This window comes from Microcaecilia unicolor, chromosome 5 (genome assembly GCF_901765095.1).
Source record: "Microcaecilia unicolor chromosome 5, aMicUni1.1, whole genome shotgun sequence".
Lineage (NCBI taxonomy): Eukaryota > Metazoa > Chordata > Amphibia > Gymnophiona > Siphonopidae > Microcaecilia > Microcaecilia unicolor.
Window position 1 is genome coordinate 93,274,324 of NC_044035.1, and position 19,207 is coordinate 93,293,530.

The 19,207-nt window shown below is 46.4% G+C and overlaps 1 protein-coding gene across 1 annotated transcript in view; it reads right to left on the reverse strand.

Moving 5' to 3' along the window:
• The window catches only part of CISD1 (CDGSH iron sulfur domain 1), a 54,271-nt gene that overhangs the window by 20,301 nt on the left and 14,763 nt on the right, over positions 1 to 19,207 (reverse strand). Inside the window, exon 2 of the mRNA XM_030203101.1 lies at positions 3,128 to 3,333. Within this exon, the coding sequence (XP_030058961.1) occupies positions 3,128 to 3,333 (206 nt within the window). The remainder of the gene's footprint in view (positions 1 to 3,127; positions 3,334 to 19,207) is intronic.

The following is a 19,207-nucleotide window of genomic DNA, read 5'->3' on the forward strand; positions in this document are numbered from 1 at the left end:
TAATTAGTGAATTGGCACCAGTCAATCAAGCATCCATCATGGAACAATGTCACATGACTCCCCCGTCCTTTGCTGTTCTTGAGCACTGGTCCTATGACATACAAACTAATCCCATCAGGTCGAAGGACATCCTGTCCACCTACACTGACATCACCAGGGATCAGAGCTGCTTACAATATCTCCCAGAGGTCTTTGGCTAACTTTCTGGATAGGCCTTGAAGCTTGTTAGGCTACTTTCCAGGTTTGGTCAAGAACAGCACAATGCTACTTACTAACAATGGCTATCACTGAAGGAAACAACCTCCTTCCTGTGAGACACTGCTTCTTAAAGCCCGAACCATAAGCTAGAAGAGATTGGGATCCTCTAACTCCACTGAGCCTGGTCTTAAGAGATAGTTCCTTGGGAAAGAGAAATCAGAGGTTCCACTTCCAAATGAATTAGATCTGTATACTATGGCCTTCGCAGTCAGTCCGGCACTACCAGGAGCATCAGGAAGGGATTTCATGCCATTCTGTGCAGGACCCTCCCAATCAGAGGCCATGGAGAAGATGTACAGAGAAGCTCCTGCCTGAGCCACTGTTGCATCAGGACATCTATGCCAACTGAGCCACCCTCTCTCCCATGGTTGAAAAAGAGCTCCACTTTGGAATTCTGCCTTGATGTCATCAGGTCAAAGATCAAGGAATCCAACCTGTTCAGCAAGAGCTGAAAGGCTATAGGGCTCCACTCTCATGGGTCCAAGGTGGACTGACTGAAGAAATCCTCTTGGATATTGTCCTTCCCTGCAATGTGGGCCTGCAATTTGGACCACTAAGAGGGCAGAGAGATACTGCTTGGCTCAGCTGCATATGCTTGCTACCTCCTGAGCCACCACCAGGCTCCTGGTGTCCCATTGCTTGTTGATATATACTACAGCCATGACATTGTCTTACATCACTGAAACAGAGGGACGAACTCCTTCAGGGCCAACCAGATGGCTCTCGTTTCCAGATAGTTGAATGTCCAGTAGGCCTCTGGGGTGGGGGGGGGAAGAACCAGCACCCCTGCACCACCTGTTTCAATCAACGGGATCCCCAGTCCAGGAGGCAGGCATCAGTGGTCCCCACAATCGATGTTGGAAGATCCAGAGAAACTTCTTGTAAGAGGTGCCAAGAGCTGTCCCACCAGGACTTCCTCCTGCTCATCCCGAAAGGCAAGCTTTGAAGTCCTGCATCTTGAGGCTCAGAGTAACAGCAGCACTGACCAAAGGGGGATCATGTGGGAGGGACTACCTCCAATGTAGCTGTCATAAAGCCCAGGAGCTATAAGTAATCTCATGCCTGTGAGGCCTCCAGAGTGCAAGACCTTCATCTCTGGCTTGCAACCCCAGGAGTGGTCGAATAGGACTCCCATTCTGTGACTAATGGAAAAGAAAGCTTAGTAAATTTGAGCAATAATGCAGGCTGCTGGAAGAAATATACAGGCAGCATCTCCCCTCCCTGCCAGTCTTACTCACTCTCATTCTCCCACCCTATCATCAACCAGTCCCTTCTCTCATTTCCCCACCTCCAAGCCCCTACATTCTCTGCAGCTAACCCGCATCATCCAGGAAGCCAATCATCCACCTCCTCCCAAACAGCTAACTACACCCCCACACACAGCACCTCCAGTCAGGCAGACTGTCCAATATAGCCAGGACCCCCCCTCACCACCACCACAAATAGCCTCATCACCTAGAAAGTCAGACTCTTCCCTCCCCAAGCCTCCCTCCCTTCTCATTCCCTCCACTACCCTCACCATCACCTAGAAAGTCAGACTCTCCCACCCCCAAGCCTCCCTCCCTTATCATTCCCTCCACTACCCTCACAAGCTTGTCACTCACCAACAAGCCTCTACTATTTCCCTCATCCATGTAGCCAGTTAAATTACCTACCCTGAGCAAGTGACTTCATAGCCATTGTGCAGCCAAGGCAGTCATCCTATTTTAGGCCTGCTCTACTCATCTTGCCATTGCACTCCTACCAGAACAGGAGATGCTTCTTTACTGAACTGCACAGCTCCCAGAGTCTGAATCCTTCTGCTTAAGGTTCTGAGCCTTATTAAAAGCCCATCTCTTTTCCCTGGTGCACCAGTGTGACATGGCTGTTTGGCTGAGTGGTTGAATGGCTTGGGAACTCTTTTGCTAGATGTTTTATTTTTCTTAGCTTCTTTCTCCTCTTTTTTCCTTTTTTAATGTGATTTGTAGTTCCTTTCTGTTTCCAATTATTTTTATTGTAAACCACTTTACTTGTTGTGAAAGGCAGTGCATCAGGTGATCAATAAACATAAAGGAGTTATTGCGCTAGCAAGACTTGGGGCTCCTAGACTGGCACAGCAACTCCTGCATCGCATGGCTCAAACTATCAGAGAGCCATCCAATTCAGTGAAGTAGAAGCTCCTGTTCGAGACTACAGCATCATTTAAAACTACTCATATATACAGTACAAGGAAACCCCAGGTGCCAGTGAGGAATTTCTAGTCACCATGGCAACCTGGAACCTTGGATTTATTGAGCCCTGATTTATAAACCAACCAACCAACCATAAACAGATCACAACAGTTCATAATAAAACAAAAAAAACACATCTTATGGCATAAATGACCATCTTTAACTGCACAGTAAGGGCCAACAGAACAGGGAGCTACGCCAGGGACAGAACATCACAGCACAACCTACTACCTGCTGGAAGGTAGGCACTACAGATTATAACAGATGATGTCACTGGTAGGATTCAGTTTTCTCTACCTCTATCTGCTGGTGGGAAGGGATAATACCCACTGATTCAGAACAGTGTAAGCTGATGCAAAGAAATTTTCTTTTCTCCACCAGTAGTACTTGCTATGCCAGTTTCTGTCCTCAAGTTACCAGCCAGCGCAAATCTCTCCCATGCATATTCATTGTGGGTATCCTGAAAACCTGACTGGCTAGATGTGTCCCAAGGACTGGGTTGAGAACCTCTGTACTATACTGAGGGAAGGTAAGCACAGTCATCAGGTTCACTTTATTATTTATAGATGTATTTGTAAGTTATAATAGAGATAGTTTAACAAATGTGCTAGCTAGATAATGTATGGGGGATAGGGGGGAACACTTTCCAGCAAATTTACCTTTTTAGATCTCCAACAGCGGCAGTACACTGCTTTTTCTCCCAAATCTTCTATGTCAAATGCATGAACTACCTTGGGGTTATCTTTCAGAATCTGAAGGTTTACCAAGGATTTTCCACCCCTGTCTTTACGGACATATGATCTATAAGCTAAATAACCAATAGCAGCTGCTCCAGCAGTCGCAGAGATTGCAATGATCCATTCAACTGCAAAAAGAAAAAAAAAATCACACAAATATTTATACTTAAACTTCAATGCTTAGATATTTTATGGGACCACATAAGAAGAAATCTACTATCTGCTGATCATAAAATGACTGAGGAAAGGAGAATCATAGCCTGCTGGCAAAAATTCTCTAAAACTTTTTAATTAAATCTTTTATGGAATAAAACATTTTCATTTACTTTCTTTTGTGCCATAGCATAATGACTGTCATTGAAGAATGGTATGTTTTGTTTTCAGTGTACAACAGTGAAAGGAAAAATCACATTAATGAACTTAGGGGCCCTTTTACTAAGTTGTGCTAAAAAATGGGATTAGCACATCCTTATTCAGGATTTTCCCAAGCACTAAGCCCAATTTTAGTGCGGCTGTCAAAAAGGTTTTTTCAGTGCAGATAAAGAGCAGATCAAATACACCAAACAGTGAAAGAGGTAGACAATTTATTAAAAACAGAAGATAAAACAGTGCCCGACATGACCACATTTCCCCCGTGTATACACTGTGTAGGGGGCTTATTACCGTCAAATATACATATCAAATTAAAAGGGGCTAGATTTGAAGCAGGGACCTTCTATGCTGAGATAATGTTCTCTTCAATTCTTCTTTACTATCTTTCTCAGGATAGCCTCTTTGTCAATTTGGTCTCCATGATTCTGGTTTGTTTTAGAAGATCATCTCTGTAGAACACATTCATCTTACCTTGCTTCAATCTAAACCCAAAAAGCAGAATGACAAAGTTGTTTGCACCTGCTGTATGACCATTTGTACTATGATGTCATTAGAATACTCAGGAAACATTGGTGTGTAACACAGATTTTACCCCACTTTGCTGGGAAGGGTGATATGGCTGCTTTTAAGAGATACAAGAACCTTAAAAATATTCTAGCACCTTCTGCTCTTCCAGCCCCTGTACAGCATAAAAGGACAGCCACTTTTACTAGACACTACCCCTGCTATAGTTGTTCTGTATGATTTACAAACAAGAACTTTTGTCCATCTGGTTACTGGAAACTGTCACAAACTAGGGCAGTTTTTGCAAAACTCAGAATGTGGTATATGCTGCAATCTGCCCATGCAGTTTGCTATATATTGCATATCTTTGAACACAAATGTGCCATCAAGAGAAAGGTGACAGAGAAACCACTTACAGAACATACAGTAACCCATACTCACATCTTTGAAGACCTTAGATTTCTGGTCCTGAAAAAAGATCAAAATTCATGGAGAGGAGGCAACATTGATAAGATTCTTTTACAAGAAGAACAGAGGTTCATCTCCAGATATAAAATAGTGAATGGTTTGAACAATAAACCAGATCACCAAAAAAATAAAAATAAAATCAGAGCCGAATAAAACGCGCTTAGCAGTATTCTATAAACCTCACCTAAGGTTAGGTGTGGTTTCGAGATGCTCTCACATGCATACTATGCTTGATTTTACAACAGACTGCCTATAAAATTTAGGTGCAGCCATTTATGACAACTAAAACCTGGTGTAAATGGCCACGTCTTATTTAGGCACAGATCGGGCATATTCTGTCATAGTTGAAGTAATTTTCAGGAAACCCCATGACCCGCCCATGCCCCATTTGTGATCCACACATTAGAAATTACACGGACCACTTAATGCACTTAGAAAGTTGTGCATGCAAATTCTAATTAGTAATGATAATTGCTTGTTATTGGCCAATTATCAGTGATTAGCTTGCTAAACAAGTTGCATGTGCAAATCAGCTACGTGTGCAGATTTGTGCATGCAACTTTAGTCGCCATTTACAGAATTTGGGGGACACTGACTAGTCTTTATTTTAATCATACTTTAGCTCACATGCATTATGCAGTGCACTGGAATTTTTAAGGCTGGACTTGATGCATTTTTGTTAATGGCATTTTATCATTTTATGCACAATTAGGCTTTAGGAGTTATTAATTATTCAATATTAACAAGTATTATTACATATTTATCTCTTAGGATTTTTTTATATTGTAGTGAGTGTGAAACGTTTCGTGCTGTTCAAATGTGGTCACTCGAGCCAAAATACCAAATCCCTATCCTGTCATCCTCAGGATACCGACTGAACAAAATCAGACCAGATCTTAGCAACCTAAGCTCTACTGAAAGAAAGAATACACCTTATCACCACACATCCAAACACTGGATATCAACCCACCAAAGCAAGAATCCCCAGGTGCCAACATAGGAACCCTCAAAAACCCAAATGACAGCTGATAACCATCAAATGTGACACCAACAATACTACCACCATCTACCAATCCCTCTAGCCTACATAAACGCCCGCTCTGTTACCAATAAACCAGAACTCGTCAGAGCATGGGTAGAAGATCATCTGGAATTAGCACTAATCACAGAGACCTGGCTACACACTCAAGATGACCCCATACTGAACGATGTATGCCACAAGGTTACAAGATACTACACATGACACAGACCTCAAAAAGAGGGGGCGGCCTTGAGGTTATCTACAAGGCTTTCCTAAATGTGACAATCATATCAAATCTCTTCAGTCCATCCCTAGAAATTCTAGTGTTCACTATAAACGACCCTACCCTCAAGGAGACACTGCTGCACATTATTCTACAGACCACCTGGCAGCTAGGCAAAAGCCAGAGACGATTTCACAGAATTCATTTCCAATATATATACTACCTACTCAAATGTTCTGCTCACAGGGGACATAAATATTCACCTAGACAACCTGGATGATCCACACACCCGGGAAGTCATTAACTTCTTATCATCCTGGGATATCCCCAAACCAATTAAAACCTCAATACACTGCAAGGGCCACCTTCTAGAACTTTTTCACACACAGACTATTGAGCCACAAAGACATACTCATATCAGACATCACCTGGTTCTGATCACAACAAACTCACCTTAACCCTAAACTGGAACAAAATAGCATTGAAAAAAATGAAAAAAAAAAAAAAAAAACAGCCCACCAAGGTTCCACAAGAGGCAAGGTAAAAGCTACCGAATTCAGGGATAAGACCGCAACCTTAAAGACTTCCTCATAAACTAGGACTTCTGGAGCCCAACCACACTAGATGAAATCATCTCTGTAAAACTGAAAAATAAACGCAATCACCATTCATCCCTCTGGTTTAATGAAGAACTGATTACCAAAATACACTGTAGACAATTAGAAATAAAGTGGATAAAAGACAGTATAAAAGAAAACAAAGAGGCATATTTTCAAAGCACTTAGCCTTCCAAAGTTCCATAGAAACCTATGGAACTTTGGAAGGCTAAGTGCTTTGAAAATATGCCTCACAGACATTTGGAGACAAGCAGTGAAGTCCTACAAACACCTCATTAAACAAGCAAAATCAAAATTCTACGACACATACCTAGGATCAGGACGCCCCAATACCAAGAAACTCTATGGCCTCATAAATAACCTCCTTGATGCTCAAACTGAGATAGCCACAAATGAAGACCCTCCAAATGCCATGAACCTAGCCCAATACTTCAGAAAGAAAGTGACCCAACATTAGATTGAGTCTTCCAATGACTATTCTCCCAGGATCCTTTGTTACTTATTCATAAGCCTATTATATTCAGTTCTGGTCGCCGTATCTCAAAAAAAGATATAGCGGAATTAGAAAGGTTCAAAGAAGAGCAATCAAAATGATAAAGGGGATAGAATGCCTCTCGTATGAGGAAAGGGTAAAGAGGTTAGGGCTTTTCAGCTTGGAAAAGACACAGATGAGGGGAGAGATGATTGAGATCTACAAAATCCTGAGTGGTGTAGAATGAGTAAAAGTAAATCGATTTTTTACTCGTTCCAAAAGCAGAAAGACTAGGGGACACTCGAGGAAGTTATATGGAAATACAAATAGGAGGAAATATATTTTTACTCAACGAATAGTTAAGCTCTGGAACTCTTTGACAGTGGATGTGGTAACAGCAGTTAGCGTATCTGGGTTTAAAAAAAGTTTGGACAAATTCCTGGAGGAAAAGTCCATAGTCTGCTATTGAGATAGACATGGGAAGCAACCATTGAGTGTACTTGTGACCTGGCTTGGCCACTGTTTGGAAAACAGGATACTGGGCTAGATTGGTCTGACCCAGTATATGGCTACTCTTCTGTTCTTATGCTATTACCCCCCTTCAGTGCCTTGCGATTTGAAGTTTTTCTTTTTGGCTAGATCAATATTGATGGCAAAAAACATATTTCGTTTTGTTGGTTTTCCCCCACAGCTCCAAAGATGCAGCAATTGAGTATCCAAATGTCTTCCCTTCTACGGATGGAGCGTTTAACTCTTCGGGATATAACCCTCCTGAAGGTTTATGTTTTCAAAATGTTTGGACTCACTTTTTGAATACATTTTCTCTGGTTGCTTGAAGTAGATTGCTGAACATGAAACTCCCTTCTTTGTGTCAACTACAAGAGATGGGATGGGAGGTGTTGTTGGAAGGTTGGACCTGTGGGTTATGAAACGTTCTGTTCTTTCAGTGTTGTATTTTGTATTATTTTCAATAAACAGACTTGAAACATAAGTTGGTGTTTGGTGGTTAGAGCACAATGGTAGTGGCTATGTAGATATTTTACAGTAGTGCTATTTGATTTTACTTTTTTTGTGGTATGTGATTGTTCTGTCCGATCCGATTTTGGCAATCCTTTCTTAATTTTATGTTTCTGTTATTTCAGCTTTGTAAACTGCTTCAACCTATCTGCAAAAGGGGTGGTATAGTAAAATAATAAATAAACTATATGTACAAATGAAAACCCAGGCTCAAATTATTGTTCATACCATTAGAAAAAAATTACACCTTTCATGTCACTAAGAGGCATATTTTCAAAGCACTTAGCCTTCCAAAGTTCCATAGAAACCTATGGAACTTTGGAAGGCTAAGTGCTTTAAAAATATGCCTCTAAGGATCTGATAAACCAAAATCCCAGTAGCTAGGTCTTCAAATCATTCATCCTGTCTATGAGTCACATCTCAATTTTTTGTACTGTTCAGGGCTTCGGTATGATTTAAAGACACACGTTGGAAAAGTTAAAAAAAAAAAATCACACACAAAAAACCAAACCCACTTTCTGTAAAATATTATTACAGAAAAAAAAACAGCATTGGTCTTTAATCCCTAAAGATTATATGTATTGATTGGAAAGTATTTCTTGGACTTTTCCACTCTGAGTCTTTAAATCATAGAGAAGCCCTGATTGGCACAAAGATCGTTGGCGTCTTTTAAATCAGCAGGCACCATCTTTGTTCCTTTTAATGGCTGAATTATCAAAGTGAGGCCTACTGGCAAAAGGTACCATACAGAAAGAAATCCATAGAGTAAATTACATACCACGGTACAACTGTTTGAAAATTGTCTCTCTTATTTTTATTGTAAGACTTTGTGGTGGAGGTATAGGTGAAGCTCTTGAGAAAGCTATTGCGAAACAGTAGTGCTCTGCTGAGCAGGATCAAAGGACCTACAAGCTAATTAAGTTACTAGTTATCAGCCAAGACTTATTTATTTTTTTTGTATCAACAATTTCAAAAATGATCAAGCAAAAAAAACAAACCTTTGTACAGAAGGGAAAATTAGGTTCTTACCATGATAATTTTCTTTCCTTTAGTCATAGCAGATGAAGCCATTACGTATGGGTTGTGTCCATCAACCAGCAGGGGGGGATAGAGAGCACTCAATTTTTCACAGTGCCTCATGGCCAGCTAGCTCCACTGCCTCTTCAGTATTTGAAGCTTCCAAAGCAGTATGGCAAACCGCAATGGGAATAACATGAATTTTCCTCACAGCGAACGATGGCCCCTTAACAAGGGCATAAACTCCAAAAAAGGAGGGAATGAACTCATCCTCCTGGAGGGAATAAACTCGTCCTCCCAAAACATGAACTGGAGGGAATGAACTCATCCTCCTATAACTGTAACAAGAATCCTGAAGACTGTTTTCCAACTCCCCAAGGAAGGAATATAACTTCAGGAAACAAGAACAGCACCTAAAATCAGAATCACTGCAATACAGACAATCATACAGGGAGGGCTCATGTCTTCATCTGCTATGACTAAAGGAAAGAAAATTATCATGGTAAGAACCTAATTTTCCCTTCCTTGTCATCAAGCAGATGAAGCCATTACGTATGGGATGTAACAAAGCAATCCCTAAATAGGGTGGGAACAAGCCACACCACGCGCCAGCACCTGTGCTCCAAAACGCGCATCCCTCCTAGCAACCACATCCAGCCTGTAATGTCGGGCGAAAGAGAGCTTAGAAGCCCATGTTGCAGCACTGCAAATCTCATGAAGAGATAGTGCTCCAGTTTCCGCGCAGGAAGAGGAAATCGCTCTTGTGGAATGTGCCTTAAAGGCTTCAGGCGGAGCTCAAAGATAGCTTCTTTGAGCCAACGGGCAATAGTGGCTTTAGACGCTGAAGACCCTCTACGAGGACCTGCAAACAGCACAAAAAGATGATCAGAGGTCCTGAAAGAATTTGTAATTCGCAGATAATGCAACAGAGTCCTGCGCACATCCAAAAGGTGCAACTGCCCAAATGAATCTGGAAACTCCTCCTCAACAAAGGAGGTAAGAACAACAGGCTGGTTTAGGTGAAACGCTGAAACCACCTTAGGCATGAAGGAAGGCACGGTCCGAACCGTGACCCCTGACTCTGAGAATTTCAGAAAAGGGTCTCTACACGACAGCGCCTGGAGCTCTGACACCCGTCTCGCCGAGGTAATGGCCACTAAAAAGACGGCCTTCAGTGTCAAATCTTTCTCTGAAGCACGCCGAAACAGTTCAAAGGGAGCCCCCTGAAGGGCCTTCAATACTAACCCCAGGTTCCAAGCTGGACAAGGTGCCCGCACGGGAGGACAGAGCCGAAGCACCCCTCTAAGAAACCGTGCCACATCTGGATGAGCAGCTAAGGACACGCCTTCAACCTTGCCACGCAGGGAGGCCAATGCTGCCACTTGCACTCGCAGGGAATTATAGGCCAAGCCTTTGTGTACACCATCCTGCAAAAAGTCCAGAATCGGCGAGACAGGAGCCCGCAACGGAGAAAACGCTCCTGAAACACACCAGACTTCAAACTGGCACCAAATCCTGGCATAAGCCACAGAAGTGGAGCGCTTACGGGCCTGCAGGAGAGTGGAAGTTACCTTATTTGAGTAGCCTTTCTCTCTCAATTGCGCCCTCTCAATCGCCATGCCATAAGACCAAAGCGGCAGGCGTCCTCCATGGCCACCGGACCCTGTGACAACAGGTGCGGAACCAGAGGTAACGGAAAGGGAGCCTCCAACAGCATCTGTCGGAGGTCCGCATACCAAGGCCTCCTGGGCCAATCCGGGGCGATGAGCACCACTTCTCCTGGATGCAGCCGAATCCGCAGGAGCACTCGCCCTAGCCACGGAGGGAAGACATACAGCAAGCCCAGGGGCCAAGGATGAGCCTAGGCATCCAACCTGGCAGAGCGAGGATCCCTCCGTCTGCTGAAGAAGCACGGGACTTTGGCACTGGAACTGGTCGCCATAAGATCCATCACTGGCTTGCCCCATTTGGCACATATCTGCAGGAATACATCGTCTGATAGTTCCCACTCCGCTGGATCGATCTGATGCCTGCTTAGATAGTCGGCTTACACGTTGCTCTGACCTGCAATGTGAGCTGCTGACAGGGACTGTAGATGCAGCTCAGTCCAGTGGCAAATTTGTTCGGCCTGCGCGGCTAGAGCTCTGCACTGAGTGCCGCCTTGTCAATTTATGTAGGCCACTGCTGTCGTGTTGTCCGACATCACTCGGACAGCCAATCCTTCCAGGGTCACTTGAAAGGCCAGAAGAGCCAGAAACACCGCTTTCAACTCCAGGCAGTTGATAGACCACTCCGACTCGTCGGGCGTCCACAGATCCTAGGCATGCTTCCCCTGGCAATGTGCGCCCCAGCCCTTCAGGCTGGCATCTGTCACCATTAGGCACTAATCGGGGAGCGCCAGCGGCATTCCCCGCCGCAACATGCTGTCCGAGAGCCACCACTCCATACTGAGGCGGGCCGCAGGGAGCCAAGAAAGTCTGCACTGATAATCCTGAGATACTGGAGACCATCGTTGAAGTAGAGAATACTGTAGAGGTCTCATGTGCGCTCTCGCCCATGGCACCACTTCCAAGGTGGCCGTCATCCATCCCAACAGCTGGACAATGTCCCAAGCTTGCAGGCGGGGCATCCTCAGGAGCAGATGGACCCGATTCTGAAGCTTGCACCGCCTTTGCTCGGGAAGAAACACATAGCCCGAGGCTGTGTCAAACCTGGCCCCCAAATATTCTAGAGATTGCGAGGGGGACAGGTAACTTTTGGCCATATTGACGACCCAGCCCAGAGATTGAAGGACTGAAACCACTCTGGCTGTAGCTAGATGACTCTCTTTTTCTGAGTCTGCTCTGATGAGCCAGTCTAGGTACGGGTGAACCCGGATACCCTCTCGCCTGAGAAAGGCAGCTACTACCACCATTACCTTGGAGAAGGTTCGGGGAGCTGTGGCGAGGCCAAAAGGCAAGGCCCAAAACTGGAAATGTTTTCCCAACACCGCAAACCGCAGAAACTTCTGGTGCGGGGGCCAAATTGGTATGTGCAAGTAACCTTCTTTCAGGTTCAGAGACGTGAGAAACTCTCCTGGCTGAACCGCTGCAATGACGGAGTGCAGGGTTTCCATGTGAAAATGCCGCACTCGTAAGGACTTGTTTAGCTCTTTTAAGTCCAGGATCGGGCGAAAAGACCCGCCTTTTCGTGGCACCACAAAGTAAATGGAGTAGCGGCCTAGACCTTGTTCGGCGGGAGGCACCGGGGTCACAGCCCCTATCCGGCACAGACTGAGCAAAGTCTCCTCTACCACCGCCTGTTTGGCGGCAGAACCGCATCGGGACTCCACAAACACGTCTCTCACCGGGGCATCGAATTCTATTCGGTATCTGTCTCTGATCAGGTCCAAGACCCACTGATCTGCGGAGATTTTGGCTCACTCCTTGAAAAAGAGGGAAAGTCTTCCTCCGATGACAGGAAACGAGGAGGGGGCCAGCGCACCATCATTGAGAGGGTCGCCCCTAAACTCCAGGCCTTGAACCGGCAGCTGCGGAACGTTTGTCCGAGTGAAAGGAGTTTATCTGCTGAAAGCGGGCATGTGAAGTGAACCCAGCAGCACGCCCCGGGCGGTACCTTCTAGTTTCACGGAAGCGAGGTCTGTAACAGGAGCGGACCGCCTGACCCTTAGAGGAAGGCTTCGGCCTATCTTCGGGCAAGCGCTGAGGTTTGGAATCCCCCAGGCCTTTAACAATGTTTTCCAGCTCCTCACCAAACAGGAGAAGGCCTTGAAAGGGCAACTTCACCAACCTTTGCTTAGAGGCCATGTCCGCCGCCCAATGTCGTAGCCAAAGAGTGCGGCGAGTCGCCACTGCTACAGCCATTTGTTTAGCCGAAGCTCTGACCATATCATAAAGGGCGTCAGCCAAAAAGGACAAGGCCGACTCCATCTGCGGAGCCACTTCAGATAAGGTCTCCGCTCCATCACCGGGCGGTTCCACTGCCTGATGTAACCAAGCCAGGCAGGCTCTAGCAGCATAACAACTGCATGCAGACACCCGAACAGTGAGACCTGCCAAATCAAAGGACCGCTTCAGAGCTGAATCAAGCCTGCGGTCTTGAATATCCTTCAGGGCAACACCTCCTTCAACAGGGAGGGTAGTTCTCTTTGTCACAGCCGTGACCATGCATCCACTTTAGGCATTGCAAAGCGAGCCAAATGTTCCTCACTCAGAGGGTATAATTGCCCCATAGCCCTGGCAACCTTCAAAGGTCCCTCGGGGTCAGCCCATTGAGCCGAAATAAGCTCTTGGATGGAGTCATGCAAAGGAAAGGCTCGAGCAGGCTTTCTGGTACTAGCCATCCTTGGATTAACAGAGGAGGCTGTGCCACTCCCAGGATCTTCAATCGAGAGGGCTTGTAAGGCATCTGAAATAAGCGCTGGCAGCTCCTCACGGTGGAAAATCCTCACCGCAGACGGATCATCAAGCTCCTGTGGCAATTCAGCACCCGACTCTGGCTCCTCAGCCCAAGAAGTTCTGCCAGACCCCTCAGAATCCTCATAGCCCGACCACGGGGGGGGGGGGTGTGCCACACTCAGAAGGAGAATTAGCCCTTCTGCGTTTATCAGGAGGATAAGAAACAGGCAAAGCCAACGCCAAAAGGCCAGGATCCACCGGGGGGGGGGGGGGGGGGGGAGGCAGAGGGTCCAAAGAACCCTGTGGAAGAGCTCTTTTAAGCATGTACGTCCTATGCAGCTTTAAAACAAAATCAGGGGAGAAAACCGCTCCCTGACCGCCCGGATCCTGCCCAGGGCTATCAGCTCTATTAGCCTCACTCAGAGGACCCCCCCCCCCCCCGGATTCAGGGCTCTCCGTCGCAACGGAGGCCGCGCCATGTGGAAAATCCAAAATTGCGTCCGCTGCCAGCTCAGAGCACAAAAGATCGCCGCTCGCCATGCTTGGACCGGCTCTACAGCAAGAATTACAGAGCCCCACTGCTGATTTGCGCTTGCCACATTTAGAACAGCGCTTTACAGTCTCCGCAGCCATCGCCGAAAACGGCGGTAAAATTAAAAAATGGCGGTTTGCGCCAAAAACGTCCCGATCGCGGGCCCACCCCGGAGGAGTCAGAAAACACTCTTACCTCACTAGACCGAGTATCACAGCACCGGTCCTGCAGAAGAATCTCAAGAAAAAAAAAACTCTTTTCCAAGATCGCTGCACTAAAGCGCGACGCGACTTTAATTTTATATATATATATATATATATTTTTTTTTTTTTTTACCGCTGTGAGGAAAGCAGAGGCAAAAGAGGTAAATAAAAACACTCAGGAGGCTCAGATAAGTGGGAAAAGCAGGGAAAGGCGAACCAATGTGCCTGCATCCACTGAGTGGGAAAGGACAGGGAAAAGCAAGCTAATATGTCCACATCCACGGGGGCATGGGTAAGGCAGGGAAAGGGCTGACCTATGTGCCTTCAAAGTGAAGCTGCTATAGCCTTTAACACCCCGGCTAACAACTGGCAAGCCAGGAGCCACCCCCAGGCAGATTTTTGATGGAGCGCGAAGAAGCTGCAGCCACCCTGCTTGGGGAGATAGAGAATACTGAAGAGGCAGTGGAGCTAGCTGGCCATGAGGCACTGTGAAAAATTGAGTGCTCTCTATCTCCCCCTGCTGGTTGATGGACACAACCCATACATAATGGCTTCATCTGCTTGATGACAAGGAAAAGTATGATTAAACATTTTAACTTATATAAGTATTAAATGAAACAAAAAGAGGAAAAATAATATGAAAATCATACTAAAGTCCACAATTTGGGATCCAAGATTACAATCAATGGAGATTCTAGTTTAGAAGTAAGATAAATAAAAGTACATTGACCTAACATATCACAAGATTCCTATTCATCAAAAGTGAAAGAAAGACAATCACTAGGTGTATACTACCCCCACCCCCCCAGTGATCCGTTTAGCTGATAAGAAAGCTGTAAGATTGGAAGGGTCATAAAAAATATATTTAACTGATTAGTATCTGACTACACATTTACAAGGGTAACAGTAAAAAAAAAAAAAGTAGCCCCTAACTGAAGAACACCTGGCTTCATTAATAGGAATTGCTGACGTCTCTTCTGGATGTCTCTGGAAATATCCGGAAAGGTTTGAATTTTCAATCCCAAAAAAAGTCTTCTCCTTATTTTTAAAGAATATTCTCATTAACAAAATTTTATCAGGCGTCAACACCACAGTAGTCACCAAGGTTGATGCCGTAACTAAATCAGTACCTAAAGCCTCTAAAAGAGCAGAAACATCCAATAATTGAATATCTTGGGATTGCTGATTAACTGCTGGTTTAATAGGCAAACAATAAACTTGTGAAAAAGGTGGCATACTTTCTTCAGCAACCTCAAGTATTTCCTTAATATATTTTTTAAGCATATCTTGAGGAATAACTACAAATTGTTTAGGAAAATTCAGAAATCTAAGATTACTAGTAAAAAAGGCCCGTTTCTGACACAAATGAAACGGGCGCTAGCAAGGTTTTCCTCGGAGTGTGTATGTTTGAGAGAGTGTATGTGAGAGTGACTGTGTGTGTGAGAGAGAGTGAATGTGCGAGTGTGTGTGTGAGAGAGAGAGAGAGTGAGTCTGGGTGCGAGTGTGTCTGTGAGAGTGTGTGTGTGAGAATGAGAGTGTGTGCAAGTGCGTATGTGAGACAGTGTGAGAGAGAGAGAGTGTGTGTGAGACACAGACTCTCTGTGAGACTGAGTGTATGAGACCAAGAGAGTGTGTGAGTGAGTGTGTGACACATAGAGAGTGAATGTGATACAGTGTGAGACATAGAGTGTGTGAGAGTGTGAGAGAGAAAAAGACATTGACTGTGAGAGAGAGAGTGTGTGTGTGATAGAGATACCTCCCCCCTCCCTCTCTCTCTCTGGTGTCAGGCCCCCCCCCTCTCTCTCTGGTGTCTGAGCGTTACTGTGCGGGATGCTGAGCTCTGGCTGTGCTTCAAGGAACTGACCAATCCTATTTAATAGAATGCACCTCCAACATTCTGAAGCCGAGAAACCTCGTGTGGTTGGTCACTTCTGCTTGTGACGAACCCGGAAGTACGTGATGTCAATTCAGGAGATGGATACAGAGAGCAGGAATGCCTCAGCCATGCAGTCAGCTTCAGAATGTTGGAGATGCATTTTATTATATATATACTAGTAAAAAAGGCCCGTTTCTGACACAAATGAAACGGGCGCTAGCAAGGTTTTCCTCGGAGTGTGTATGTTTGGGAGAGTGTATGTGAGAGTGTCTGTTTGAGAGTCAGAGTGAAAGTGTGATTGTGTGAGAGAGAGCGTGAGTCTGGGTGTGAGTGTGTTTGTGAGAGAGTGTGTGTGTGAGAATGAGAGTGTGTGCAAGTGTATATGTGAGACACAGTGTGAGTGAGAGTGTGTGTGTGTGGGCGAGAGAGAGAGTGTGTGTGAGACACAGATTCTCTGTTTGAGTGAGTGTATGAGACCAAGCGAGTGTGTGAGTGACTGTGTGGCACATAGAGAGTGAATGTGATACAGTGTGAGACAGAGTGTGTGAGAGTGAGAGTCAGAAAGACATTGTATATGAGAGAGAGAGTGTGAGCCGTGCCCTCCCAATCCATGGCCATCTGTCCCCTGCCCCCTCCATTCATCCTTTTCCAGCAATTCCCCTCTGTCCCTGAGCCCTGCCCTCCCAATCCATGGCCATCCATGTTTGTCTGTCACCTGTCCCCTCCATTCATCCCTATCCTGCATTTCCCCTCTCTGCCTGAGGCCTGCTCTGCAATCCATATCCATCCATGCCCATCTGTCCCCTCCATTCATCCCTATCCAGCAATTCCCCTCTCCCTGAGTCCTGCCCTTCCAATCCATGCCCATCCATGCTCATCTGTCACCTGGCCCCTCCATTTTTCCCTATCCAGCATTTCCCCTCTCTGCCTGAGGCCTGCTCTGCAATCCATATCCATCCATGCCCATCTGTCCCCTCCATTCATCCCTATCCAGCAATTCCCCTCTCCCTGAGTCCTGCCCTTCCAATCCATGCCCATCCATGCTCCTCTGTCACCTGGCCCCTCCATTTTTCCCTATCCAGCATTTTCCCTCTCTGCCTGAGGCCTGCTCTGCAATCCATATCCATCCATGCCCATCTGTCCCCTCCATTCATCCCTATCCAGCAATTCCCCTCTCCCTGAGTCCTGCCCTTCCAATCCATGCCCATCCATGCTCATCTGTCACCTGGCCCCTCCATTTTTCCCTATCCAGCATTTCCCCTCTCTGCCTGAGGCCTGCTCTGCAATCCATATCCATCCATGCCCATCTGTCCCCTCCATTCATCCCTATCCAGCAATTCCCCTCTCCCTGAGTCCTGCCCTTCCAATCCATGCCCATCCATGCTCATCTGTCACCTGGCCCCTCCATTTTTCCCTATCCAGCATTTCCCCTCTCTGCCTGAGGCCTGCTCTGCAATCCATATCCATCCATGCCCATCTGTCCCCTCCATTCATCCCTATCCAGCAATTCCCCTCTCCCTGAGTCCTGCCCTTCCAATCCATGCCCATCCATGCTCCTCTGTCACCTGGCCCCTCCATTTTTCCCTATCCAGCATTTTCCCTCTCTGCCTGAGGCCTGCTCTGCAATCCATATCCATCCATGCCCATCTGTCCCCTCCATTCATCCCTATCCAGCAATTCCCCTCTCCCTGAGTCCTGCCCTTCCAATCCATGCCCATCCATGCTCATCTGTCACCTGGCCCCTCCATTTTTCCCTATCCAGCATTTCCCCTCTCTGCCTGAGGCCTGCTCTGCAATCCATATCCATCCATGCCCATCTGTCCCCTCCATTCATCCCTATCCAGCAATTCCCCTCTCCCTGAGTCCTGCCCTTGCAATCCATGCCCATCCATGCTCATCTGTCACCTGGCCCCTCCATTTTTCCCTATCCAGCAATTTCCCTCTCGCCCTGAGTCCTGCCCTCCCAATCCATGCCCATCCATGCTCCTCTGTCCCCTGCCGCCTCCATTCATCCTTTTCCAGCAAGTCCCCTCTCGCCCTTCCATGTTCCCCCCCCCCCTCGCATCCATGCTACGCTCTCTCCCATGTCCCAGCCTGGCCCGCCCTCTTCTCCCCCCCCCCCCTTCGCATCCATGCCCCCCCCTTCGCATCCTTGCCTCGCATCCATGCCCCCCCCCTTCGCATCCATGCATCCTTTTTTTTTTTTTTATTCTTTTTAACTTTACCTCCGTGGCGGTTCGTGCAGCGAAGCGTCAGGGAAGGAGGCGGCGCTCCCGACGTCTAGCTTTCCCTTCGCTGTGTTCCGCCTTGTTGGCGGAACACAGCGAAGGGAAGGCTAGACGTCGGGAGCGCCGCCTCCTTCCCTGACGTTTCGCTTCCGGATTTGTTTGTTTTGTCGCGAGGGCGGGGCAGAGACGGCAGGCTGAACCCTTCAGCCTCAGCCTGGGAGTGACGTCAGATGGCTTCAAGGCTTCAGGCTTCAAGGCTTCAGGCTTCCGGCTTCAAGTTTCCGGCTTCACAGAACTCAGGCTTCCGGCTTCAAGTTTCCGGCTTCACAGAACGTGGCTTCAGAACGTTGAGGGTGCGTTTTATTATATTAGATTATTCCTAGTAAAATTTTCAAGCAATTCAGTTTTCCTCCTCAAGCTTAATAAATATTTCACTATATTAGTCTGAAGAACCTATATATTATAAAGATCTCTCTCTTGTAGCTTAGTTTACAGAGTTAAAGTTTCTAATCCAACATCTGTTTCCTTCAGCTTCCCTTCCAAACAGTCACATCTTTACTAAATTTTTGGACCTGGGAGCACAAAGCTTTACCCAGGTCTACTATTAAAAACCACAAACTGTCCAGAGTTACCTCAGCAGGCTTAGAAAATGATAAAGCAAATTGTATAGCCAGTACCTTAGGATCCATACTAGGAGCATAATCTCTCTCCTTACTCACAGCTTCCACCTCCCCTGTAAAAAATAGATGGAGCTGCAGCAGTCCCTGCTGGTGAAGCCGGCATCTCCAAGCTCCCCAGAACTCCCCTCGGGTTGATCCACTGCCTCTCATCACTCAAATCCTGCAGGACATTCCAAATACAGGGTCAAAGACGCTAACATCTGGGAGCTGTTGCCTCGTGGTTGAGGGGAAGAGGCTCTTATGTTGGGGCTGAGTGCCACCTCTAGCCCAGGTAGTGTTCCAGGACCTCCATCCACCCCGTGTTGCACCAGCGGGCTGCTCACCAACCCAGTATAGTTCTCTGCACTTAAGAATTCATCAAGCCAACAACAGAAG